Source organism: Schistocerca gregaria, chromosome 2 (genome assembly GCF_023897955.1).
Source record: "Schistocerca gregaria isolate iqSchGreg1 chromosome 2, iqSchGreg1.2, whole genome shotgun sequence".
NCBI lineage: Eukaryota > Metazoa > Arthropoda > Insecta > Orthoptera > Acrididae > Schistocerca > Schistocerca gregaria.
The window spans coordinates 807,330,565-807,358,061 of NC_064921.1; the positions used below are offsets into that span (position 1 = coordinate 807,330,565).

At 39.3% G+C, this 27,497-nt stretch overlaps 2 protein-coding genes across 5 annotated transcripts in view; one reads left to right on the forward strand and one right to left on the reverse strand.

Annotated features, from left to right (window-relative positions):
- Positions 1-12,141, reverse strand: part of LOC126335100 (uncharacterized) — a 157,556-nt gene extending 145,415 nt beyond the window's left edge. For 2 of the 4 annotated variants that reach the window (XM_049998036.1, XM_049998034.1), the window contains exons 1-2: positions 12,051-12,102; positions 11,901-11,961 (exon numbers count right to left, since the gene is read on the reverse strand). In XM_049998036.1, the coding sequence (XP_049853993.1) occupies positions 11,901-11,922 (22 nt within the window). In that variant the 5' untranslated portion in view covers positions 11,923-11,961; positions 12,051-12,102. Of the gene's footprint in view, positions 1-11,900; positions 11,962-12,050 lie in introns of all 4 variants that reach the window. The other 2 variants (XM_049998035.1, XM_049998037.1) reach the window with 2 other exon arrangements.
- The window catches only part of LOC126335103 (succinate dehydrogenase cytochrome b560 subunit, mitochondrial-like), a 48,943-nt gene continuing 33,587 nt past the window's right edge, over positions 12,142-27,497 (forward strand). The window contains exons 1-2 of the mRNA XM_049998040.1: positions 12,142-12,247; positions 12,339-12,395. Coding sequence (XP_049853997.1) covers positions 12,231-12,247; positions 12,339-12,395 — 74 coding nt within the window. The 5' untranslated portion in view covers positions 12,142-12,230. The remainder of the gene's footprint in view (positions 12,248-12,338; positions 12,396-27,497) is intronic.

Consider the following 27,497-nt stretch of genomic DNA (forward strand, 5'->3'; position numbering starts at 1 on the left):
GCAGTGTTCCGATACTTATTAAATGACATATGCTTTATGGGTAAACCAAAATAAGATCTCTATCACAGCACACAGAGTGGAAGCTTAGCTCACTATCTGCAGCATAAACCCAGAATCAATTGTGGTTCTCTGGTTCGGAGGCAAGTGGAAGGTCAAACACAGAGGCTCAGATGATTATGCAGCAATCTCAGATGTGAACTTCTCAACTTCTGCTATCTGACAACAAATTGTAGGGCTCCCCTCAATAGACAGGCATGCACTAGACAGAGCATAGTGGGTAGCGGAGTATCTGTGGCGCGTACTTAAAAAAACACACCTTTCATATATCAATGTTAAATTACCTTTAATCAATGGAGAAAGATTAGCCACATTACTCTTGGAAATGAACTTCTGTCATTGCAAATCACAAAACAGAAAGATTAATGTGGTACATCTACCTGGATACTCTGCAAATCACACTTAAAAGCCTGGCAGAGGGGTCATCAAACAACCTTCACAATAATTGTCTATTATTCCACTCTAGAACAGCATGCGGAAAAAACGAACACCTCTACCTGAGCTCTGATTTCCCTCATTTTATCATAATGATTGTTTCTCCGTAATGTAGTTAGGCGTCAACAATATATTTTTGCATTTGGAGGGGAAAGGTGGTGATTAAAACTTTGTGAGAAGATCCTGCCACAATGAGAAATGCCTTTGTTTTAATGGCATCTAACCCAAATCCTGTATCATGTCTGTGACACTCTTTCCTGTTTTTCTCGATAATACACAACATGCTACTCTTTTCTGAACTAATTCAATGTACACCATTAATCCTATCTTATACGAATCCCACACCCTGCAGCAGTACTCCAAAAAGAGGACGGACAGGCGTAGTCTGGGCAATCTCTTTCGTAGACCTGTAGCATCGTTTATATATTCCACCAACAAATCACAGTCTTTGGTTAGCCACAGTCTTTGGTTTGCCTTCCCCACATTTTCTGTGTGTTCTTTCCACTTTTAAAGTTTTTTGTAATTGTAATTCCTAAAGATAAATCCTTTTGTGTGTGTGTGTGTGTGTGTGTGTGTGTGTGTGTGTGTGTGTGTGTGTGTGTGTGTGTGTGAGTGTGTGTGTGTGTGTAGTGTTCTGCTGTCACTTGGTGAGTAGATTTGTTATCTATCCATTTATATTAGGTATTAATTGAATTTACGGGCTTTAGATGTGATTGATTCATTGTGTAACTGAAGTTTAACTGATTTGTTTTAGCACTCATGTGGATAACCTCCAACTTTTCACTATTTAGGGTCAATTGCCAATTTTTGTACCATACAGATATCTTTTCTAAACCATTTTGCAATTTGTTTAGATCTTCCAATGACTTTACTAGGACGATAAATGATAGCATCTGCAAACATCCTAAGAAGGCAGCTCAAATTGTCTCCTAAACAGTTTATATGGACAAGGAACAGCAGAGGGCCTATAACACTATCATGAGGAATACCAGAAATCGCTTCTGTTTTACTTGATGACTTTCCCTCAATTACTACAAACTGTGATCTCTCTGACAGGAAATCATGACTCCAGTTGCATTACTGAGACAAAATTCCCTAAGCACGTAATTTGATTACAATCCACCTGTGAGGTACAGTGTCAAAAGTCTTCTCGAAATCTAGAAAAGCACAATCAATTTGAAATCCCTTGTCAATAGCTCTCAACACTGTGTGAGTAAGGAGTTAATTGTGTTTCACAAGAAACATGTTTTCTAAATCTGTGTTGACTGTTTGTAAATAGACTGTTCTCTTCAAAGTAATTCATAATGTTTGAACATAATGTATGTTCCAAAATCCTGCTGCATATTGACATTAATTGTGTTGCTGTTGTGGTCTTCAGTCCAGAGATGTAGCTCTCCATGCTACCCTACCTTGTCCAAGCTTCTTCATCTCCAAGTACCTACTGCAACCTACTTCCTTCTGAATCTGCTTAGTGTATTCACCTCTTGGTCTCCCTCTACAATTTTTACCCTCCATGCTGCCCTCCAATCCTAACTTGGTGATCCCTTGATGCCTCAGAACATGTCCCACCAACTGATATTAATGATACGGCCCTGTAATTTAGTTAATTACTGCTATTGCCTTTCTTGATTATTGGTGTGATCTGTGCAACTTCCCAGTCTTTGAGTATGGATCTTTCGTCGAGCAAGTGGTTGTATATGATTGTTAAGCATCCTCTCAGAGGAACCTAACTAGTACACAGTACGAACCGGAAGACTTGCTTTTATTAAGTGATTTACATTGAGTCACTAGTCCAAGGACATCTATTTCTAAGTTACCCGTGTTGGCAACTGTTCTTTATTCAAATTCTGGAATATTTACTAGGAAGTGGCCGGCATCACAGGTTCCAGGGATGTGAGATAATGCCGGAGTGATTGTGGGATCCTCTTTACTGCAATGGATGTCACAGCAAAGTGGAGCTGCCTCAGTTGCAGGCATCTGATGCAATGGCAATCAGCAGGGCCATGCAGCACGACATGTGTGCTTGGTCATCAGGCACCAGCCATGCACTGCATTTAGCACCATAGCATTAGCCGCCATCTGACTCCTGCCAGAGAGCAGAGGGTCAAATCCCACGCACAGCACTCTCCGCATCATCACAGTGAACGCATGCGGAGCTGAGAAGCTATTCTACATGTACACAAATACTCTGCAAACAACACTTAACAGCCTGGCAGGCACTTTGTCGAACCACTTTCACAGTAATTCTATATTGTTCCACTCTCAAACAGCAAGCAGAAAAAAAAAAATCTATGTCTTTCCGTGCAAACTCTGAGTTCCCTTATGATAATTTTACCCTGTATAGTTCAGCATCAACAAAATGTTCTCACGTTCTGAGGAGATCGTTGGTAATTGAAATTTTGTGACAAGATCCTGCTGCAATGAGAAATGCCTTTGTTTTAACGGTGTTCAGCCCAAATCGTGTATCATATCTGTGACACTTTTCCCCATTTCTCAATAATACATAATGTGCTACCTTTCTTTGAACTTTCCAGTGTACTCTGTTAATCTTATCTGGTAAGGATCCCATGACATGCAGCAGTACTCCAAAAAGGACAGACAAGTATACTGTAGTCAGTCTGTTTAACAGACCTGTTGCATCTTCTAAGTGTTCTGCCAATAAAATACAGTCTTTGGTTCACCATGCCACAACATTTTCTATTTTTAGGTTTGATTGATTTATCATGTAACAAAAACTTAATGACTTCCTTTTAGCGCTCATCTGGATGACCTCCCACTTTTCATTATTTAGGATCAATTGCCAATTTTTGCACCTTACAGATATCTTATCTGAAATGTTTTGCAATTTCTTTGATTTTCTGATGACTTTATTAGACGATTAATAACAGCATCATCTGCAAACTGCCTAAGGTGGCTGCTCAGGTTGTCTCACAAATAGTTTATACAGATAAGGAATAGTAGAGGAGCTAAGACATACCTTGGGAAATGACAGAATTCACTTCTGTTTTATTCGTTGACTTTCCATCTATTATTACAAACTTTGACCTTTCTGACAGGAAATCACGAATCCAGTCACATAACTGAGAAGACATTCAGCAAGCATGCAATGTGATTACAAGCTGCTAGTGAGGTACAGTATAAAAAGACTTCTGGAAATCTAGAGATACACAATCAATTTGAAATCCTTTGTCAACAGAGCTTCACACTTCATGTGAACAAAATGCTAGTTAATTTCACAAGAATGATGTTTTCTAAATCCATACTGACTGTGTCAATTTACCTTTCTCTTCAAGGTAATTCATAATGTTTAAACACAATGAACATTTCAAAATCTTGCTGCATATTGATGTTAATGATATGGCCCGATAATTTAGTGGATAGCTGCCTTTCTTAAATGTTGGTGTGACATGCGCAACTTTCCAGTCTTTGGATATGGATCTTTCCAAGCAAGCAGTTGCGTGTGATGTTATGTATGGAGCTATTGCATCAACATACTATAAAAGGAACCTAACTGGTATACAGCCTGGACCAGAAGACTAGCTTTTATAACATGATTTAAGTTGCTTCACTACTCCAAGGATATCTACTTCTAAGTTACTCATGTTAGCAGCTGTCATCTTCTTTGGCTATTCCAGGCACCATTGTGAGTTAGCACACTGCTGATGTCACAACAGTGGCCTACAGTGGCCACCAGCAACCAATTGACCAGCTGTCAGCAACACAGAAGACCTACACAGCATTCTCTCACCACGATGGAAGCTGCCGCCTGTATGCTAGTGCTAGCCAGCGTCAATAAAATGAGGTACGTTTTGCCTTGTCGAGCTACGACGAAGCATGTACGGTGACTGTATAAAGCATTCCTTACTGTCAGCAGGTTTTCCACTGGGCCCACCAGTCCACCAGCACAGTCAGTCATCTCACCAAGTGCAACTGCACTTTTCGGAGTGATATTGGCAGGGGATCTTCGAGGTCATCACCACGCCATTTGGTGGCAGAGGTAGCGACAAAACCCTCAATGTCATCTTTAGATGAAAAAGATGACTTGATAACTGCAGGGGTGCAGTTTCATCAACGCCTGGTGGGGTAAGTGCAATCTCTTTGTTTTATTTTTAAGTTCAGCAGATGACAGGTGATCTCAGACGGGTGAGGAGAAGTAAACATAAGAGCTATTTTTCACCTGGTTGATATGGACAAGGTGGGTGTCATGAGCAAGCAATGTGACTCATTGTCTAGTAGTAAAAGCTGTCAAGCATTAGTAGCGATTCAAGAAGTGAAGCTAGGTTTGCTCATTGTTCTGATGTGTAGCAGTGAATTTTGCTACTCAGGTGAGAGTAGTTAAGTGACAGTAAGAAATAATCTGATAGTATTATGGTTAAATGTTCTTGTAACTTGATTTTTTTTTTTTGGTGCAGAACTAGGAATATGGCTCAGCATTTACGCACATAAGGTAGTGATAATCTACGATAGGGGTATGTTTAAGTAGTTTTTTCTTGTTTATTATTATGTAATTGATGAGAAGTCATCATGCCCTGATCAGTTCCACAGGGATTTCAATACTGCAAGGAGCTATCACAGAGGAGGTATTGAGAATTTTAAGAGGTGAAGTAGGTAAGTAGCTGGCAGAGAAAATAGAGCAGCCTAAGAGTTAGAAGCACTTGATCCTGAGGTGAATGAAACAGCTTATCACAAAGCTCCGGAGTATAGGCAAAAGATGCAAAGAGAACATGAGAATTGGATATTGGAAAATGGGCTTTGGGATGTAAGAAATATGTTGATTATGGGAAGAATGTAAAAAAGGAAAAGGGGAGGAAGCAGATAGGAGGGAAAAGGAGGAAGCTGAAAGGCAGAGGAACTGGCTTGTGGATAGTTTACAGAGGATGGAAAAAAAGAAAAGGTCAGTAAGTAAAGAGGTGGGAGAAGCAGAAAGCTGAAAGGGAGGAGTACAGGCTTGAAGATAGTTTAGTGAAAACAGAAAGAAAGGAAAAGGACAGGAAACAGAGAGGTGGAATGAGGAGGAAGCTGAAAGGGAGAGGAACAGGACTGTGGATAGCTTACCTAATCAGACAGCGATGAAACACATTTCTGAGAATTTACACAAGGCACAGAATAATGACATTACTGAAGTTAGGATAAGTAATGTAGAAGTAACAGCTCTGATATTCAGTTGAATTGTGGAGTCTGAGGCAATTCAGATTGTATCCTGAGTGCAAGCACTGGGTCACAGCCTTGCAGAGCAAGCAGCTAATGTGAGCTGTGAACTGTTTACAGCACAGCCGAAGTCACATGTAAACAGTGAGTATGGGTTGGGTGAGGGGTACAATGTGAGCCCAAAAGTAAACATTCTGACTGAACATCAGGCCAAAGTTAACACACAGTGACAGAAAGCTGTTGCCAGCATAGAGCAATTTCAAGGTGTGTCTACCGCACAAAACAAACCTGTCAAACCACGTACAAATAGATTGAGTAATTCACATCATATAGTGCCAGAAGACACCGCGAAGTTGTTTTGGGCGTGCAGGGCGACTGGAAAACAGAGCACTTCATGGAGAATATGGTCGGTAATGAGTGCTACAGTGAAAGGAACAGGTGGGACTATTTGTCAAAGCTTTGTAAATTGTAGTCATGTATGTGGTACTCTCATGAGGATAGGTTTTGCAATATGTTATCTTGGGAAGCATAAAAAGAACTACTGTTGTAAGGACCAAGTCCAAAAGTACTAGGGACCGATGACCGTAGCAGTCTGGTCCCTTTAATCCCACAAACCAACCAACCAAAAGTACTGCAAAATAAAGGATTAAAAAAACCAACCCAGCAGACAGAAGAGATGCCAAGTGTAAGAGTTTACTGAAGCCGAAATATGTTTAGTTGAAGTTGATATGTGTCACATTTGTTTGTAAGTGTGGAATGGAGGGTTAGGTGTTTTTGCATAAATAAAAATGGCTAGGGGCCTAGCAGTGAAAAATGTTTCGTAATATTTGAGTTACTGAGTGGGGCAAGGGACCTATTCAGTAGTACAAGCGAGAAACAAGAAATATGTTTATGTTGCTTGTAAAGATTAATGTAGTTGAGAATAGCCAACCTGTCAGTATGTACTTGTTTTACAGATTAAGGGTAAAAGTAATTTCAATACAGAACCAGGACAACACAAAACATGAGGGAACAGGTCTTTTCTGTGAAGGTCAGTGTAGTGTCGCTACCCAGTGTTTTAGTAAAAGCAGTACAAAGTACTGAGAAAACCACTGTGAAGTATTGCATTAGCAGCTGCAGGCTGGTGGCCACAATATGGTGACACGTGGACTAGGTACGCTTGGCACAGAGGTGATAACCGGTGCAGGGCAAGTCTTTTGTTATGGGTGACATGACTAGGTGGCAAGTTTTAGTGAAACAAATGCACCGGTGAGTGATATAAATATCGGTGAGTGATATAAATATACTGATCAGCCCCAACATTATGACCACCAACCTACTATTCATATAAGCCCGTCCAGGCAATAGCAGCATCAACTGGTGAGGAATGACAGCTAGTCAATTACACACTCAGCACATGTAGTATCAGTGACTGTGCTGTCCATGTCTTGAATGGAGAAGACGTGCAGTCTATATGAGCTTTTCCGGGCGTAGAGTCTGGTGCCCCGGACGCTTGGCATGAGCATGTCGGAAATTGCACGACTTGTTGGGTGTTCCAAGGAGTGGTGTGGTGAGTGTCTTGTTGAAGAAACCAACGTGAAACCATCTCTACACATAGTGGGGTTGGGCAGCTACCTCTCATTTCAGATGTTGGACATCGTAGTGCTGGTAAAACAGGACAGGCGGAGAACTGTGGTGGAGCTAACACCAGACTTTAACGCTGGGCAGAGTACAATTGTGCTAAATACATAGTGCACCAAACACTCCCAATTGCCGGCCTCCATAGCTAAAAACCCATGCATGTCCCAATGTTAACATCACTACATTGACAACTATGACTGAAATGGGCATGTGACCATTGGCACTAGACATCGATGCAATGGCAGAGAATTGCAGGGTCTGATGAATCCCGATACCTTCGTCATCATGGCGATGGGAAGGGTGGGTGGGGTGGGTGTGATTTCGTCATCTTCCAGGGAAACAGCTCCTTCACAACTGTACTGTGGGTCACAGAGAAGATGGCAGCAGCTCCATTATGCTCCGGGGAACATTCAAGTGAGCATTCATGGATCCACTGGAGCTTGTGCAAGGCACCATGACAGCCAAGGAGTATCATACTCTTGTTGTAGACGGCATACAACCCTTCATGACAATCATGTTTCCCAATGCCTGTGGCATTTTTCAAGAAGATAATGAGCCATGTCACAAGGCTACGAGTGTGATGGAGTGGTTCAAGGAACACAGTGGTGAGTTCCAATTGATCTGCTGGTCCCAAAGTCACCACATCTGAACCCGATCTAACATGCCAGGGATATGACTGATGTGACATCAGAGTTCATCAACCCCTCCTCAGAATTTAAGAGAATTGGGTGGTTTGTGTAGGTAGATGTGGCAACAATTCATTTCAGCAACCAACAAAGTCCTCATTGCCACAATATTTTTCTCCTGTTTTCGGTGCCAAAATGGACGTACTGACTATTAGGTAGGGGGTCATATTGTTCTGGCTGATTAGCATGTATCTGAATTTTGAGGGAGAAGCATTCTTATCACGTGAGTTCAACAGCACTATCGCAACGCCAAGGAGCCATCGGACAGCGAGACGACTGGGTATCGCAAGCAGCACCTGTGGATTTGAGACCAGGCTGTGTCTGTCACAGCCAGCACTATGTTCCGTGACTTAGTCCAACAGTGCCAGCCGCTGTCCAACTCCCGCCAGAGAGCAGAGGATTGAATCCCACACACAGCAGTCTCCGTGCCGCTGTAGTGAATGGGTGCACAGCCGAGAGGCTGGTCCAGGGCCATTGCTGGCGAGGAAGTAATGTTCAACTGACATTACAACTGTGACCCACAGGGGCCACTGGTCACCCTGGGACCTGCCATCAGTGCAGGGCAGCTAAGCAGCATCCCCTGCCCATATGTCAAGAATCCCGAATTCATTAATAATGAACATTTAAGCAACTTATTACTTTTTGCTTGTTTATTCATACAGGAATCATCTCACAATAATATAGAATTTGTCATCATAATAAAATTAAAACAGATAGCCCAAAACATACACTTACTCTACAAATGCACAGAAATCAGATCCCTCATTGGAAGAAGTACTGTATAGTAAAGAATCACTCAAATGATTGCATATTAATAACTTTGCAAACAATACCAATAGTTACTTCAGAATTTTTGCAGATGACACGCAATTATCTACAATGTACTACTGTGTGAAAAAGGCTACACAAATATGCAGTTTGATCTTGCTTAAGTTTTGGAGTAGTGGAAAAACTGGCAACTTTGTTTAACTGTTCAGAAATATACAATTGTGAGTTTCACATATGGCAGAAACGTGAAATTTTGAAGTGTGAGTGTGTCACAATTAGTACCAATCAGTCAGCTCATATTAAAATCTTTGTGTAACAATTTGTTGTGATGTGAAATGATCATATGGGCTCAGTCATCAATGAAAGCAGGTGGGAGAATTCAGTTAATGGGCAGGATATAAGGTTAATGCAATGCACCAACAAAATAGTTTGCTTACAAAATCAGTTCCAAAATGTTGTTCAAGTCTGTAGATTCCATACAAAATAGGGCTAAGTGTGGATATCAAATATGTACAAAGGCAGCAGAAATTGTAGGAGGAAGATGCGATTACCGTTTAATGTCCCGCCAACAATGAGGTCATTAGAGATAGAGCACAAGCTCAGATCAGGATAGGATGAAGGAGGAAAGCATCCGTGCCCTTTCAAAGGAACCATTCCCGCACTTGTCTTAAGCGATTTACGGAAATCACGGAAAACCTGAATCAGGATGGCCAAACACAGGTTTCACTGTCACAGGTCCATTCCACACATGAGAGAGCATTACTGAGATGCTGAAAGCCCTGAGTTGGCAGACCCTTGAAGACAGGCGCCACTTACACTATGAAAGCCTACTTACAGGGTCTCCAAAACATGCCAGCACACCCCCCTCCCCCCCCCCCCCTCCTGTGTATCCTTCTCCTGTACCTGCATAACTGGAATAGAAAGCAGCTTTAGAATCTCACACAACCTTAAACATCAGTACCTCCATGCCTAGCACTTCATGGTAGTTTGCAAATTATGTACACAGAGTTTGATAAAAAAAAATGTTCACGCTGAAATCACAGGTAATATAACTGATTCAGATCAATCCAACAGTTCTGGCTGTCACCCTGGTGGAAGAAACACATTTTCAGCAGGCGTGATGCTCCTATCACAGGTCTTACTCCCACTTTTGTGCAATTTTTCTTTACTGCCTATCACACATTACATACATTATTGTACATGATTCTTCAGCTTATCCTTGTGTACTTAACACTGAAATAATTTACAGGTGGAGTGCTGGATGTCACTGTGCGATGGGCACAATACTTTGGCAAACGACCACGATGCCATCGTCAGGTCAGCGACACCACTCTTTTATTTTCGTCCATCCTCTCCCTCTGATGAGCTGCTCCATCAGCCATCTGCACCCAGCATCCATAGCCCCATTACTCCAGCCAATCCAGCGTTCTCTCCTAGGATCATGCCTAGGTGCATATGTTAGTGGAACCACTGCTTTTCCTTTGCCTGCCCCCAAAGTCAGTTCATTGTCTAGTACCTTGTTCCCCTTCTTGACCAATCTAATAGCAGTGGCCCATGCCATGTAAATTTCTGAGTGCATACACTGATGAACATCTGAGGTGGACAAGCCACATTAACTTTGTATGTGGTAAAGTCAGTACTAGCTTATATCTCCTTAGCCGTTTACGAAAATAGTTCCTAGCCAAACATTAAAAATATTATACCATAGAATAATATAATCCTATCTTGATTATCGGACTGAATTAGGGGACTGTGCCACTGATGTCCACTTAGTAAGAATATTGCTCTTACAACAAACAATAGGCCTACTTAGACTTTTACAAGATCCAAACAATAGAGAATCACGTCACGTAGTATCTGTGCTGCATGAATAGGCCTACCTAATAATATATTCTATACACATATTTACATTAGTTATTTTCTTGTGAGTCAACCAACAGATTTGCAGAGATGTACATGATCACAACACCGATAAAAAATACAAGTACTTCTAAAAACAAATAACATTCAAAATGACAGATTGAAGCCCATATACCAATGGTTTGATTAACTACAAAACTCTAAGAACACACATGGGGAATGATTTTAACACAAAATTAATATTTTCTGGTAGAAATATGTTTGTCCAAAGAAAAGGAAGGAAGGACGATTAGGTTTTAAGTCCCTTTGACATTGAAGTCATGGGAGAGAGAACACAAGCCTGGAATGGATAAGGAATGAAATCAGACGTGCTCTTTCAAAGGAGCCATCCTGGCATTCACCTACAGCAATTTGAGGAAATCACGGAAAACATAATCTGGATTTCCAGAGACAGATCCAAACCAAAATCGTTTCAAATACGAGCACAACATGCTAACTACCATGCCGCCTCACTCAGTGAAAAATATTAATATTCATTCAATGAATGTTAAGAAAGAGCAATACGTATACAAAATAGATATATACTGTAACAATTGCTGTATTTTGTACATGTAACTACTATTATGGCTATTACTATGTCTGATGTTTGCAGAAGTCAATAAATAAACTGTTGAATGCATTTTTACCCATGTATGAACTCCTTTCTGTACCTAATACCAAGCCCTTGAGGGCTTTGTAAAGGTTGTTTTTGGTCCCAGGGTTATATTCGCGTTTTTCACCATTTCTTGTTAAAAGGGAAACATTGTTAATGACAAAAGACGTCAGTGAGCATAGGTAGGTGTGCTGTATAGTAGTTTCAAAACACTCAGTTTTTCGAAAAGGTATCTACGGGAATTATTACCATTTGTAATTTTTAAAACTCGCTTTGTATTCTGAAAATACTATACCTACAACCAAAATTTCCCCGGAAAATGTGATTCTATAAATCACTGATGAATGGAATATGGACAACAAACTAGTTTCATTTTCTAAATCAGCCATAGCAGTAATCATGCGTACTGAAATAATAGTTGAACCAAGGCACTTCATTAATGACAGACGTTTTTTCCAATTAAGACCGTTATTTATGTGAAGTCCCAAGAACTCCACTCTTTCTACTTCTTGTATTTCATTGTTTAAGAAACCTGCATTTATAGTTTATGATATTCCGTGAGGAGTACTGAACCGTACAAAATATCTTCTTCAAGGTATCACGCTAATGACTAACACAAGAACTGTTGTTATTTAGACGTCGTGACGCCAGTAAAAATATTGAAATTGATGTACCTGTGTGACAGACAACAAACATTCCTGTCTGGCACAAACACGTTTGTACACCAAACTCAAACTGTAGAAATCATCTTGCGTTGTAATTCCACTGACTGTATGTCTATAAAGCGTTTAACCTATTATCTAAAAATCTTAACTAATATTTACCCATATTTGAAATACGACAAATTCAAACACTGTTTTCAAAACAATCGTATTGCCGCTCTAACAAATCAAAGATTAATGTAACGGCTGGGCTTTACTGTTATGCACAGGTTCTGCTTTATCTTCCAACTCATGTAGAAACTTTGGCAGCGCACGGGACACAAATAGAAATAGGTTTGGAATATGGCACTGTGTTACAGGTGAAATTGGCAATAATCTATTTTTCATGTATTATTGTCGATATTATTAGAGATAATGTGCGTCGTCTACTATTCTATATGTTTGTCACAGATTGCTGGGAAACAGGCAGTTATGTGGGAGCTTCGTACGAGGATTATATAGCCAGCCGTAAGTTTTACTTTTTTTTTTAATTTTTTTCCCCCTAAGTGACAGTTTATAAATACGTATTTTATTTGCAGCTGTTTGAATGTACATGTTGCTAATATGAGAATCTGTTAATTTCTGATGAAATCTTCTCGGGCTACCCGGATGGAAGTCCGAGAAGATTCAAACAGCATATACACCGAGAAAGCCTACATTCACAATGTTAGTTTCTGTTTAGATGTGTAGGAAGTCCAACGTTGATAGTCGTACTCTTCTAGATAAAGACTTGCTTCATTGACTACTGTAAAAAGAAATCAGAAACGGAATTCGTGCACTAGTTAACTTGACTTAACTGCTGTAGCTACTGTACTGAAACACAAGCATCCATCAAGTTAATTCATATAATGTGGTTCTTAGTCGCGTGGAAGAGTTGAACCAGAGACTCCTAGAGTTCTGTGACAAGCTACGCAATGACTCCATAGACTTGCACCATAGGGTTGAGAGTTCTAGGGCCCCCCTAAATAGTCCAGATACACATCAGAGGCAGCTAGCCAAGTAGCTGACAGTATGTGAGGTGCACACAATGGTTTTTTAGTTGAGGTGACTCTCCATCCAATCCACATGACAGTAGCTGTGGGAAACCCAGAACTGCCCATCTAAGATTGAAAGAAGTGCCTCCAAAAGAGTCACAGCATTCAGAACAAAGTGCCAGAGTTTGAAGCACTCCAAGAAAGCACTGAAGCTCATATAATTGGGTGATTTTGATCATTAGAATGAAGAGAGTATATTTGAAAGCTGCTGTACAGAGATAAGGGACATAAATGTCGTAGTAGTTTCTATTTATAGAGTACCAGAGAAACCTGGAATTGAAGCTTTTCTGGTGAATTTTCATTGCCTGCTGGGAAAGCTCAATGAAGGAAGAAGGTAGTACTTAGCTGCTGACTTCAGTATTATCATAGTTGAAAACAGTGACTTGTCGAAATTCACTGAGTTAATAAAAAAACTTTGCCTGCAAAATAAACTTCATGCAACCCACTGGAGTAAATGCACTGTCAGCTACCTGTATTGGTAGTATTGTAACAAATTATGTATTTGATGATGTTCATAAATTTTGCATAGATTTAGGAATCTCTGACTACTCTGCATCATTGGTGGAACAACCAAAAATTACCAGGAGCTCATGTGACAAAAGCCATACAAAAAGGAATTTCACTGAAAAACCTCAGTTAATTTAGAAATAAGTTGAGAGATATTGAATGGCCACATAGCAGCATTATTTTGGGTAATAGTAACTTTAACAAATTTTTAAGTAGCTTTCTTGAAATGTTCAGTGAAACTTTTCAGCTTGTAACCACATCTTACAAAATGACTATTAAACTTAACTATTTAACTCAGGATATAAAAACTTCTAGTGACAGGAAGAGGAAACTTCACAATGGACTGAAATATAATAAAAATAGATGTTTTACTGAGTATGCTTGTCATTATAATGCTATATTTAAAAAAGCTGTGAAGGCAGCCAAGCAAATGGCAAACAATGAGTTCATAGTGCAACATAAAAGTACAAGACAAAAGCAGTGTATTCTGTTGCCAAGTCACAGGTGTTAAGAGTTAGTAGTAATGAAATATCTAGGATTTATGTAGATAATAGCATTATTGTAAACCCAGCTCAAATATTGGTGTGTTTAAATGAAATCTTCATAAATGTGGAAAAGTCAGATGTTGATGTAGCAGAGTATCAGAGTAAAGTAAATCCCCGTGGGCTCTGGCAAGAAGCTGAGTGTGTTATGGATTTTAAAAAGGTCTTAATAAAGGATGTGGAAAATGTTTTGTTGGTGTGGTCTACAGTCCTGAGACTGGTTTGATGCAGCTCTCCATGCTACTCTATCCTGTGCAAGCTTCATCTCCCAGTACCTACTGCAACCCACATCCTTCTGAATCTGCTTGGTGTATTCATCTCTTTGTCTCCCTCTATGATTTTTACCCTCCACGCTGCCCTCCAATACTAAATTGCTGATCCCTTGATGCCTCAAAACATGTCCTACCAACCGATCCCTTCTACTAGTCAAGTTGTGCCACAAACTTCTCTTCTTCCCAATCCTATTCACACCTCCTCATTAGTTATGTGATCTACCCATCTAATCTTCAGCATATTTCTGTAGCACCACATTTCGAAAGCTTCTATTCTCTTCTTGTCCAAACTATTTATCGTCCATGTTTCACTTCCATACATGGCTACACTCCATACAAATACTTTCAGAAACGACTTCCTAACACTTAAATCTACACTCGATGTTAACAAATTTCTCTTCTTCAGAAACACTTTCCTTGCCATTGCCAGTCTACATTTGATATTCTCTCTACTTCGACCATCATCAGTTATTTTGCTCCCCAAATAGCAAAACTCCTTTACTACTTTAAGTGTCTCATTTCCTAATCTAATACCCTCAACATCACCCGACTTAATTCAACTACATTCCATTATCCTCATTTGCTTTTGTTGATGTTCATCTTATATCCTCCTTTCAAGACACTGTCCATTCCGTTCAACTGCTCTTCCTAGTCCGTTGCTGTCTGTGACAGAATTATAATGTCATCGGCAAACCTCAAAGTTTTTATTTCTTCTCCATGGATTTTAATACCTCCTCCAAATTTTTCTTTTGTTTCCTTCAGTGTTTGCTCAATATACAGATTGAATAACATTGGGAAGAGGCTACAACCCTGTCTCACTCACTTCCCAACCACTGCTTCCCTTTCATGTCTCTCGACTCTTATAACTGCCATTTGGTTTCTATACAAATTGTAAATAGCCTTTCCTCCCTATATTTTATCCCTGCCACCTTCAGAATTTGAAAGAGAGTATTCCAGTCAACATTGTCAAAAGCTTTCTCTAAGTCTACAAATGCTAGAAACGTAGGTTTGCCTTTCCTTAGTCTAGCTTCTAAGATAAACCGTAGGGTCAGTATTGCCTCACGTGTCCTAGTATTTCTGCGGAATCCAAACTGATCTCCCCCAAGGTTGGCTTCTACTAGTTTTTCCATTCGTCTGTAATGAATTCACGTTAGTATTTTGCAGCCGTGACTTATTAAACTGATAGTTCGGTAATTTTCACATCTGTCAAGACCTGCTGTCTTTGGGATTGGAATTATTATACTCCCAGAGCTTTGTTTCAACTCAGGTCTTTCAGTGTTCTGTCAAAATCTACACGCAGTATCGTATCTCCCATTTCATCTTCATCTACATCCTCTCCCATTTCCATAATAATGTCCTCAAGTGCATCACCCTTGTGTAGACCCTCTGTATACTCCTTCCACCTTTCTGCTTTCTCTTCATTGCTTAGAACTGGGTTTCCATCTGAGCTCTTGATATTCATACAAGTGGCTCTGTTTTCTCCAAAGGTCTCTTTAATTTTCCTGTAGGCAGTATCTATCTTACCCCTAATGAGATAAGCATCTACATCCTTACATTTATCCTGTAGCCATCCCTGCTTAGCCATTTTGCTCTTCCTGTCGATCTCATTTTTGAGACGTTTGTATTCTTTTTTGCCTGCTTCATTTACTGCATTTTTATATTTTCTCCTTTCGTCAATTAAATTCAATATTTCTTCTGTTACCCAAGGATTTCTACTAGCCCTCGTCTTTTTACCTACTTGATCCTCTGCTGCCTTCACTACTTCATCCCTCAAAGCTATCCATTCTTCTTCTACTGTATTTCTTTCCCCCATTTCTGCCATTTGTTCCCTTACGTTCTCCCTGAAACTCTGTACAACCTCTGGTTTACTCAGTTTATCCAGGTCCCATCTCCTTAAATTCCCACCTTTTTGCAGTTTCTTCAGTTGTTATGTTATCAGTAAAAAATAAAAACTCTGCTGGGTGGGATGGGATACCCTCTAAAGTGATTAAAACAGTGTGTGACATAACATTTCCTCCCCTTGATAAAATGTTCAACCAATCTTTTGAATAGAGATCTTTCCTATTGTCCTGAAGTGTGCCGAAGTCAGACCTCTGGTCAAGAAAGGGTCTCGGTCCGCCACACAGTTTTAATCTGCCAGGAAGTTTCATATCAGCGCACGCTGCAGAGTGAAAATCTCATTCGGGATCATCTGTGATCTCAGAGCGTTTGACTCCATGATCCATGACTTGCTTATTTACAAGTTAGACAAATACAGAATTAAGGACAATGCTCTAAATTGGCTCATATCATACTTGCACAACAGAAAACAAAGATTACCACTTCAAATGCAGTGAATAATTGTTCTTACAGTACAGTATCACAAAGTATGCCTCAAGCTCCATTTTGGCACCAATCCTGTTCCTATTCTACTTAAATAACTTGCCAATAAATATAAATAATCTATTAGTTCTGTTTGCAGAACTTAATTCTGTTTTAATTGCAGATGATAATGTAGGAAAAAATCTAAGCTCCATTGTAAGCATGAAAACTGGGTCCAGTTAAATGGGTTGAAACAGAAGTGTGCAAAAACTCATATAGTATTTCAAAACCAAATGTTCCAAATGGGATGGAACTTAAAATACAACACCACAATTGACTTATGGAAAAATTTGACACCGTCAAATTCCTAGGACCAAGTGTGGACAAGAACTTAAGCTAGAATACTCATACTGACTCCCTATCAAATAACATATGCTGGTTTGCATTTGCATTGCAAATACTAACAAATTCCACTGATATCAGTACATGACACATGTCTAAAATTATAATATTCCTACACAGCAGACAAAAAACTGAGGAGAATCATTCTAACTACACATATAAAATGAGGAATAGAAATAATTTTGTGCTACTCGCACACCAGTTGAAATTATATGTACAGACTCCACGGTATATGTGGATGACAGTATATAACAAGGTAATTAGCAAAAATATATTTAATATGAAGCCAGAAATTTTAAAAATGAGGTTGCAGCAGATTCTGTGGGAGAAATGCTGCTATTCAGTAATAAAATTCATAGAGGATAAAATGATAATTTGATCAAGAGATAATTGTTCATTTCATTGTATGTATGTGTATGCAGTGAAATTAAATTATTATTATTATACTGTTTCATAATATCAGCTGTTCTATGTTTATGCTGAAATTTTAACGCGGTTTTGATGTGTCTTCTGTACCCAAATCAAATGATTTACATTAAGTTTGTTATGAGACAAGTAAACCACAATTTACAATATGAGGCACAAAAATCTGATTTAAACCAGTAGTTGACAGTAGTGAGGTCTTTCAGGAAAATTTAAGCATATGCCGAAAGAATCGGGAAATGAGAAATGGAGGTGGCGTATTTGTCGCAGTAGACATGTAACTCGAGTCTACTTAGGTAGAAATTCCCCCCCCCCCCCAATGCTCAATATTAAGGGTGAGCAAGATGTTATTATAGTTTCCTACTTTCAACCATCAGATTCTGCTCCTGGTGTAGCCAAAAACTTGAGAGAAAACCTCAGTTTACTTGTACCTTTAAGCTATTATTATAAGTTATCTGTTTTGTAAAAAAATATGTATTTCTCTGGCTTCGCTAAATTTATACTTCATCAGCTTGCAGTGAAGTATTGAAATATCTACAACTTCCTGTTATAGCCCTGGTTTAATCAGTGCAATACAATGTTAGGTAGCCGTTTCTCTGGTGAGGTTAGTCAGTGTATCACATGCAGTGGGCTTAATTGATAGCATGTTTGTTATTTTATGAAGTTCTGTTACTTTCATCACCAGTGTACACAGAGAATGAGATTTGAAAGTTGTACTCCATAATGAATTGTATGTATCGAATAATGTTATTTTATAAGTGAAATGAAGTGTCAGATATAACTGCTTGATTAACAGATTTTAGAAGACTAAATCATGCAGGAGAGAACATCTGAAAGAGAGCAAAGTTCATGACATTTATTTGAGTTATTGCTGCCTCCAGTCAAACAGCTCCCAGTGAATTATATGCAGAGCACAATGTGAATACGAAACTGCAGTACCTGTGCTATTCTGATTACGATGCAAAGTTCTTTTGGACATGCATGCATACATACATGAAAGGAACAGGCACTGTGGCAACCACAGTTGTTGCAAAACACATCAAATGAATTAGCAATTGTGAATAATGACTAACATCAGCTGCAGGATGGAATGACGATAATGAAAATTTTTTCCGGGCTGGGACTCGAACCCGGGTATCCCGCTTATTGCGAGCAGTTGCCTTACCATTTGGCTGTCTGTGCTTGACTCAGGCCAGACCCAAACTTACATAGGTCGTCAACCATACATCTAGATCAGTATATGAGTGACTGCCTATAGCTGTTTACAGGACTGTCATCTTCTGTTCACCATTGTCATACCTCTCTGGCATTTCAATTGATAGTTACCAGTCAACTGTAAGACAACAAAGCTGGTTTGCACTATTCACACATTCCTTGAAGGCAGTTTGTAAATGGGAATTGTCCTTTCACGCCAAAATACTGGCTTCAATTTCCATTAGCCATTGTGTGACATCCATTTCACTGTCCCCATACAATACATCCAAACTCTCCAAACCACTTTGAAGTGCATGGCAGAGGGTACTTCCTATTATTCAAGTTATAAGGGCTTATTTCATTTTCATTCACATATGGAGTGTGAGAAGAATGATTGTTTAAATGCCTCTGTGTACATTGTAATCTCATTTTGTTCTCACAGTTCCTTTGAGTGTGATGCATGGGGGTTCCTGATATTGCTAGAGTCACCATTTAAAGGACACTGGATACAATGCACTTGTGTGACCAGATAGCACTAACAAGGGTATTGAGTGGGTATAAGAAGGGGAAAATCAAATGGTCAAAGGTCTGTGTGATCCATGGTAGACTGTCACGGATATGTTTACAGATCTGAATTGGTAAGCACAAGCTATACCATGAAAGCCTACTTTCAAAGTTTCTAGAATCAACTTTAAATGATGTATTATGAATCCACTATAATCCTTTACACATTGCACCTATTGTGATTGCGCAGAAAATATTAGACTGATTACAGTGTGCACAGAGGCGTTATAAGTCATAAGTCTTCCCACGCTCCATATCTGAATGTAATGGGTGAAAAGCCTTAATAACAGGTACAGTGGGACATACCCTCTGCCATGCACTTCCTAGTCTCTCTGACATTGACATGGGCCAAACAAACCAGTGACTATTTGTGCTGCCCTTCTCTGTATACCTTCAATACCCCATGTTAGTCTTAATTGGTATGGGCCCCACACTCTTAAGCAATATTCTAGAATGGGTCGCACAGGTGGTGTGAAAGCAATCTCCTTTGTAGACTGATTGCATTTCCCTCATATTTGACCAATGAACTGTCTGCCGTCTTCTTTACCTATGACTGAGGTTACATGATAGTTCCATTTCACATCCCTACAAAGTGTTGCATTGTTGTGGTCTTCAGTCTGAAGACTAGTGTCCATGCTACTCAATCCTGTGCAAGCTTCTTCATCTCTGAGTAACTACTGCAGCCTATATCCTTCTCAATCTCCATACTGTATTTGTCTCGTTATCCCTCTATAATTTTTACCCTCTGCACTTCCCTCCATTACTAAATTGGTAATCCCTTGATGTCTCAGATTGTATTCAACCAACTGATCCCTTCTTCTCATCAGGTTGTGCCACAATTTTATTTTCTCCACAATTCTATTTAGTACCTTCTCAGTACAATTCATTCATCATAAGAATAAACTACATGCAAATAAACACACACGATTGGTAAGCAGCTGTAGCCCTCGTAGACTGGTGTTGTACTGCTCTTGGAAGGATGTCCAAGTTATGTATTAGATATCTTATTACTATCTCACAGTAAATGATGTATTAACAGTCATCAACATTTTAGTTAATCACACTGTAGCTAGGTAATTGTTATTTCAAAAATCATATACACCCAAACTCTGTAAGCGATACTTGTGCTCCGATTGTCTCGCCGTTCACACATACTGTGGAAATGGATGACACTGCTTCCTGATTCGTAGTGAAATGTGTGCGGAACACTGTTAATGGCTAGAAGCAAGTTGTTCTTAATGTTTTTCATACAATTAGAGAGAGAAATCTGCTCTGATGGTTTTCGAGAAACACTATTCCTAAATATAAGGGTTTTGTTACAATTGTATGGGTGGTGTATGAGATTGGTAATCTTGTGGGCTGTGGTCTGAAACCCGTTATTGTCTCCAATTTTTTTAATACCTAAACTAACCATGATTTTTTCAAGAAAAATGCAGATTTTTTAGTTTCTAATTACATATCACATACATATCATCTGGTTTTCAATGCAAATACACATTCTCAGTTATCGATATTTTATAACTGATTGTTGAGGTTCAGAAAACAATACATAATTAATTTTTTTGGAGAAATGTGAAAAATCAAATACTCCTTGTTTGAATATGTCAATTGTTTTGTAGGACCAATGTGCTTCCACATGAGTTAGAGTGGTCAGTATCATAGAAGTATAGAAAACAATAATATTCGCAGTGTCGATCACACTGTACAAATGCTGCAATTTTATGATTGTAACCTTAACACTGCAATCTGAACTCAATAGAATTCATCTGGAGCCGAGTTAGGGGATTTGTCACGAGAAAGTAAGACATTTATGCTGCCAAACATACTGGAATTAATGCATGGAGATTTGACATGTCACTGCCGAATGAAGGTGAAATGCAGAACAGTGCATCATAAAAGAGGAGGGAAATGTGGATTTTTTAGTGGCTTGGGATTCTGTTGCTGTTCGCTTTGTTATGTAGCAGTACTGAAATGTACTCCTTGGAGTCCCATATGGAAGGAGTCAGAGATTATAAGATGACTGAGTGTAATACCTTCATTGGCTTCAATACTTAACTACATGGTGAAATGCCAGCAGGGCACATTTAAGCTGCACAAAGCTCATGCAGAAAAATTACCCTTGTTAAAGTCCAGAATTTTCATTACTCTTGTTTTTAATTACAATAGTATGTTAGCTAAGATCGAGAGCATGTTGTGTTTTCCATCAGATCACCTAAGAAGCATATTGCCTGAGTTTTACCATTATTTCCTTCTTTCTAAAAATTAAATGACATGCAGAGCTATATTGTTCTCTGCTTCTCTCTTTTTATTGTCTACAGCCACTTGTTCACACTACAGCATGTTAGTTGGACCAGGTGGCTGGCCAGTGCTGTCCAAGTTAAATGCACTGGAATTGCTGTTGTCCTGTATTACAACTGATCCTTATTACTGTACTTGACTGCACACAAGATAGCTAAGCTTCCGCTCTACGTGAAACAAAACCCAATGAGGTTTCAGCAAATGCAGAATAATACATAGTGTAATATTTACTTGAGGTTTATTCATATGATGAACAGAGTATAGTTGTGTGATCTACCCATCTAATTTTCTTCATTCTTCTGTAGCACCACATTTCATAACCTTCTACTCTCTTCTTGTCTAAACTGCTTATCATCCTTGTTTCCCTTCCACACATCGCTACACTCCATACAAATACTTTCAGAAAAAGACTTCCTGACGCTTCAATCTATACTCGAGGTTAACAAATTTCTTTTTGTCAGAAAGTGGAAACTCCATGTATTCTGACCCGAGATGCTGGAGTTGGCAGTTGTGTATACATGAGATGTACTTCCTTGTGTGTTGGAATCGTGTGTGTGTGTGTGTGTGTGTGTCTCTTTTACTGATGAAGGCTGTGGCCAAAAGCTATATGTCTTTCAGTTGTGCCTGTCTGCAACTTGATGTGTCTCCTTTACAGTAAGTAGCACTCTTGTCTCTTCTTCAGAAAAGCTTTTTTTGCCTTTGCCAGTCTTAATTTTACATCCTCTCTTCTTCAGCCACTATCAGATATTTTGATTCCCAAATATCAAGCTCATCTATTACTTTCAGTGGCTTATTTCCTTATTTGATTCCCTCAGCATCGCCTGATTTAATTTTACTAAATTCCATTATCCTTATTGTGCTTTTGTTGATGTTCGTCTTATGTCATCTTTCAAGGCACTGTCCATTCCTTCAGTTGCTCTTCCAAGTCCTTTGATATCTCTGACAGAATTACAATGTCATCAGGAAACTTCAAAGCTTTTATTTCTTCTCCCTGTACTTTCAATCATACCTCCATTTTTATCTTCCCCCCCCCCCCCCCCAAGTGTAAAGCTTAACATCAGGAATAGGCTACAACCTTGTCTCACTTCCTTCTCAGCCACTGCTTCTCTTTCATGCCGCTTGACTCATATCTGCCATCTGGTTCCTATACAACGTGTAAGTAGTCTATTGCTCCTGGTATTTTACCGCCGCTACCCTCAGAATTTTGAAGAAAGTGTCCCAGTTAACATTGTTAAAAGTTTTGTCTAAATCTACAAATGCCATAAATGTAGGTTTGCCTTTCATTAACGTATCTTCTATGAGAAGTCGGAGTCAGTACTGCATCTTGTGTTCCCAAATTTTTGTGGAACCCAAACTGATCTTCCCCGAGGTTGGCTTCCATTCGTCTGTAAGGAATTTGTGTTAGTACTTACTATTTGTGTCAGTGCTGCGCCTGCTTTCCTTGGAATTAGATTTATTATATTCTTCGTGAAGACTTGAGGGTATTTCACCTGTCTCATATATCTTGCTCACCGGGTGGGAGAGTCACGTTATGAGTGGCTCTCTCTAGGCTATCAGTAGTTCTGATGGAGTGGTATCTACTCCCAGGGCCTTGTTTTGACTTAGGTCATTCAGTGTTCTGTCAAATTCTTCAACCAATATTTATCTCCTATCTCATCTTCATCCTCTTCCACATATATAATATTGCCTTCAAGTACATCGCCCTCATATAGACCCTCTGTATACTACTTCTGACTTTCACCTTTCCCTTCTTTGCATAGTACTGGTTTTCTATCCAAGCCCTTAATATTATCCAGGTAGTTCTCTTTTCTCCAAAAATCTCTTTAATTTTCCTGTAGGCAGTATCTACCTTTCCTATAGTGATATATGCTTGTAAATCCTTACATTTGTCCTCTAGCCATTCCGGCTTAGCCATTTTGCACTTCCTGTCAATCTCATTTTTTAGACATTTGTATTCCCTTTCTCCTGCTTCATTTACTTTTATACTTTCTCCTTTCATCAATTAAATTCAGTATCTCTGTGTTACCCACAGATTTCTACTAGCCCTCACCTTTTTACCTACTTGATTCTCTGCTGCCTTCACTGATTTCTCCCTCAAATCTAGTCATTTATCTTCTACTGTATTCCTTTCCTCTGTTCTAGTCAACTGTTGCCTAACACTCCCTCAAGCTATTGGCAACATTTGGTTCTTTCAACTTACTCAGGTCTCTTCCCCTTAATTTCTTATCTTTTTGCAATTTCTTCAGTTTAAATCCACAGTTCGTAACCAATAAATTGTGATCAGTCTGTTGTCTTGCCATTATATAATCAAACTGAAACCTTCCAGTTTCTCTAGGTATTTTCCACATACACAGCCTTTCATGATTATGAAACCAAGTTTTAGCGATAATTAAATTATGGTCTGTGCAAAATTCTACCAGGCAACGTTGTCTTTAATTCCTTTGCCCCAGTCCTTATTCGGGTACTATTTTTCCTTCTCTTCCTTTTCCTACAAACGATTTCCTGTCCCACATGACTATTCAATTTTCATCTTCCTTAACTGTCTGAGTAATTTCTTTTATTTCATTATACTTTCCTTCAATCTCTTCATCTGTGCAGCTGGTTGGCATATAAATTTTTGCTTCTGTGGTAGATGTGAGCTTTGTTTCTGTCTTGGCTATGGCACTGTGTTCACTATTCTTATCTGCATTCCTATTTTCATATTCATTATTAATGCTCCTCGTGCATTACCCATATTTGCATTTGTATTTATAACCCTGTATTCACCTGACCAGAAGTCCTGTTCCTCCAGCCACCAAACTTCACTGATTCCCCCTATATCTAACTTTAACCTATCCCTTCCACTTTTTAAATATTTTAATCTACCTGCCCGCTTAAGGGATGTGACATTCCATGCTCTGATCCGTAGAATACCAGGTTCATTTCTCTTAATAACAATGTCATCCTGAGTAGTCCCCACCTGGAGATCCAAATAGGGACTATTTACTTCCAGTATATTCTACCCGTGAGGATGCCATCATCATTGTTTAATCATACAGTGGAGCTGCATGCCCTCAGGAAAAATTATGACTGTAAGTTTCCTCGCCGTTGCAGTACCAGCTCAGAAAGGCCATTTTGGTTGATGTTACAAGGCCAGATCAGTCAAATCATTCAGACTATTGTCCCTGCAACTACTGAAAAGGCTGCTGCCCCTCTTAAGGTACCACAGATTTGTCGTGCCTCTCAACAGATACCTATCTGTTGTGGTTGCACCTGTTATGGTATGGCTATCTGTATCACTGAAGCACTGAGGGCTCCCCATCAACAGAGCAAGGTCCATGTTTTAGGGGGTGGGGTACAAAGTATTACACCCAGCTGTTTGTGTAAGTACTCTGTAGTTACTTTAGAAATATGCTATTCGAAACTCTCTCACTACCTCTCCACCAATGACAGGCTTCTTGCTTGTTGCCAAGACTGCTTACCCCCCTGCCTTGATTCACTGTGAAGTGCTTGGCAAAGGCTACATCCCATTGTACAAGTTATTACAATTTTTTCCTGTTCCATTCTTGTATGGAATGTGGGAAAAATGATTGTCTGGATGCCTCTATGCTTGTTGGAATTACTCTAATTTTGTATTCACTATTCCCATGGGAGCAATACATAGGGGTTTATAGTATAGCACGAGAGTCATCATTTAAAGCCAGTTTTGAATCTTTGCAAGGTGTCTATCTTCAAGATACACCACAGCCACAAAGGCATCCATTTTTGGACCCTTGAAACTTCATTCCACAATGTTAATTCACTACAGTATTGTAATCATGGAATCGTGTGTTGTTAATTTGAATGCCATTGATGCGAATTATAAACTCATGACAAGAGATGGAACGCTGGAGTATTTAAAGGGAGCAACAGGCTATTAACTGTGTTGTCAGTTCCTCACTACAGGCTCTTGTGTAAGAGAGTGAGTTTCTTGCGCCATGTCTTATGAGCTAACAAATATGCTTGTTTCACTTCCTTTGGTTTTCTGTCGCAGTCCTCCACCTCCTGAATGCTTATTTTCACTCAGTGGATGGTGTTGTAAAGTGTTGACAGCCTGACCCCACTAGCAACATACTGACTCGCTTCCTGGTTCCACCTCTGCCTCTGGGATGACTGGATTTTGAATGTGGTAACATTAATGAGTTTCAGTAAAAATTTGTAATATCCTACCCCTTACTATTCAGTCCTGTAACAGTGTTTTGTTTGCCTTCTGACTTGAGTAAAAATACTCATGACCATCTCTACTCTTCTTGGGTATCCTGATATTAGCCCAGCCAGTTTACCCTTCTATTTCGTGTTTATGTGAAGACTGTGCCTGGTATATTCCCATGTACAATTTGGATCAGAAGGAACCACACCAGTGTGTGATACTGCACTCAATATAAGGAACCATTCATCACCAAATGTTCTCTCCTGACAGAATTCAAATGAGGTCCATCATGGCAACTTAGAAAAAAATGCAGGTTCAGCACTGTATGTCTTTACCTGATCACACTCCTTGTATTCCATGGAAGAATTTCTGTTACTTTAATTGGGTAGGAACTACTAACTCCAATCTGTATAATTATTTTTTCTTTTTGTAATCTAAAAAGAGAATTAGAAATGTTCAGAATGTAACCATATGAACAAATTAATTTGCGATGTGAATGTAAATAACTTTATCCACATCATTATGATCTATCAGAGAATGGTCCATGGAACATGCAACTAACCAACCAACCAACCAACTAGCTAGCTAACTAAGCATAGTCGGGCTTTGTGCGAATACAGTGTCAAGTCCATTCATTATAACCATGGTGTTTTCTTTGGTGACCGAGCATGGAGCTCACTGGGCTCACATTCAGGACGACAACGGTCCAATCCTGTGCCTGGCCATCCTGATTTAGGTTTTTCATGATTTCCCTAAATTGCTCCAGGCAAATGTTGGGATGGTTCCTTTGAAAGGGCACGGCCAATTTCCTTCCCTGTCCTTTCCTAACCCGATTAAACTAATGACCTTGCTGCCTGGTATCCTCCCCCAAACAACCCAACCCTCTTCTTTGTTGATCCTAAATTCTCAATCACCTGACCCAGATCAGCACTATGTTGCTGTTTTCTTAAGTGATGACGTGTTATTCTGAAGTTAGCTCATACTGCAACAGTTGACCTACACTTCTAGCATGAGAACTACCTAACTGCAAAACCACCTAACAACAAAACCATCTTTATTTTTACCGACTTCTCTGTGTGTGTCGCTGAAGAATATTGTGTGAGGTCAGCAGTATTTTGTGTTGTTTGTGTGCACAATGACAGCTCAGTGCCTCAGCAGTACAGTAATTGTAGTCCATCCAGTATCCTCAGTATTATCTATGAATTGTAGCTGGTACTGTGCTTAACAATGTATTAATGTCAAATTAATCTTTATGATACTTCTCTTTTCCTTCATCTTTCCACTCACCTCATCTTCACAACAGTTTCGAACGTTCCCAACCACTTTCCTGAACAAGGTACATACAGCCCTGAAAGCAATGTAAGAGCATCTGTTAACAGTAGTATGAGTTGAACCTCATTAAGGTAAATATTTGCCAGATTTTCTTTTGCTGCAGTTCTGACTATCAATATCTCTTTTAGGCTACACAATTGTGAACAAAATGCATATGCTGTCCCTTAACATGGGCATTGAACTTTTTAGTGATGTAACTTAATATCAATAAATGAAACTGTTTCTCCACCTGTCAGTTAATTTTCAGATAATTGTAAACACAACCTTAGACATGGTAGTTTGTGGACAGTAATAAAATGTTTAATTAGTGAAGATTCATGCACCTTTTCATCTCTCTTATTTTTGTCCATGTTCCAAAGATTTACACTGTCCTCTTCACAAAAACTATTTGAGAGAAAATGAATGCATGGAGGATATATTTATTGTCGGTGATTAACAGGCTGAAGACATAACAAATAAAACTGTCAGTGCCCACAAAAATAGTAAGGCAGAATGTAAATAATATAGGAGCAAATGAGAGCACTCACCAAATA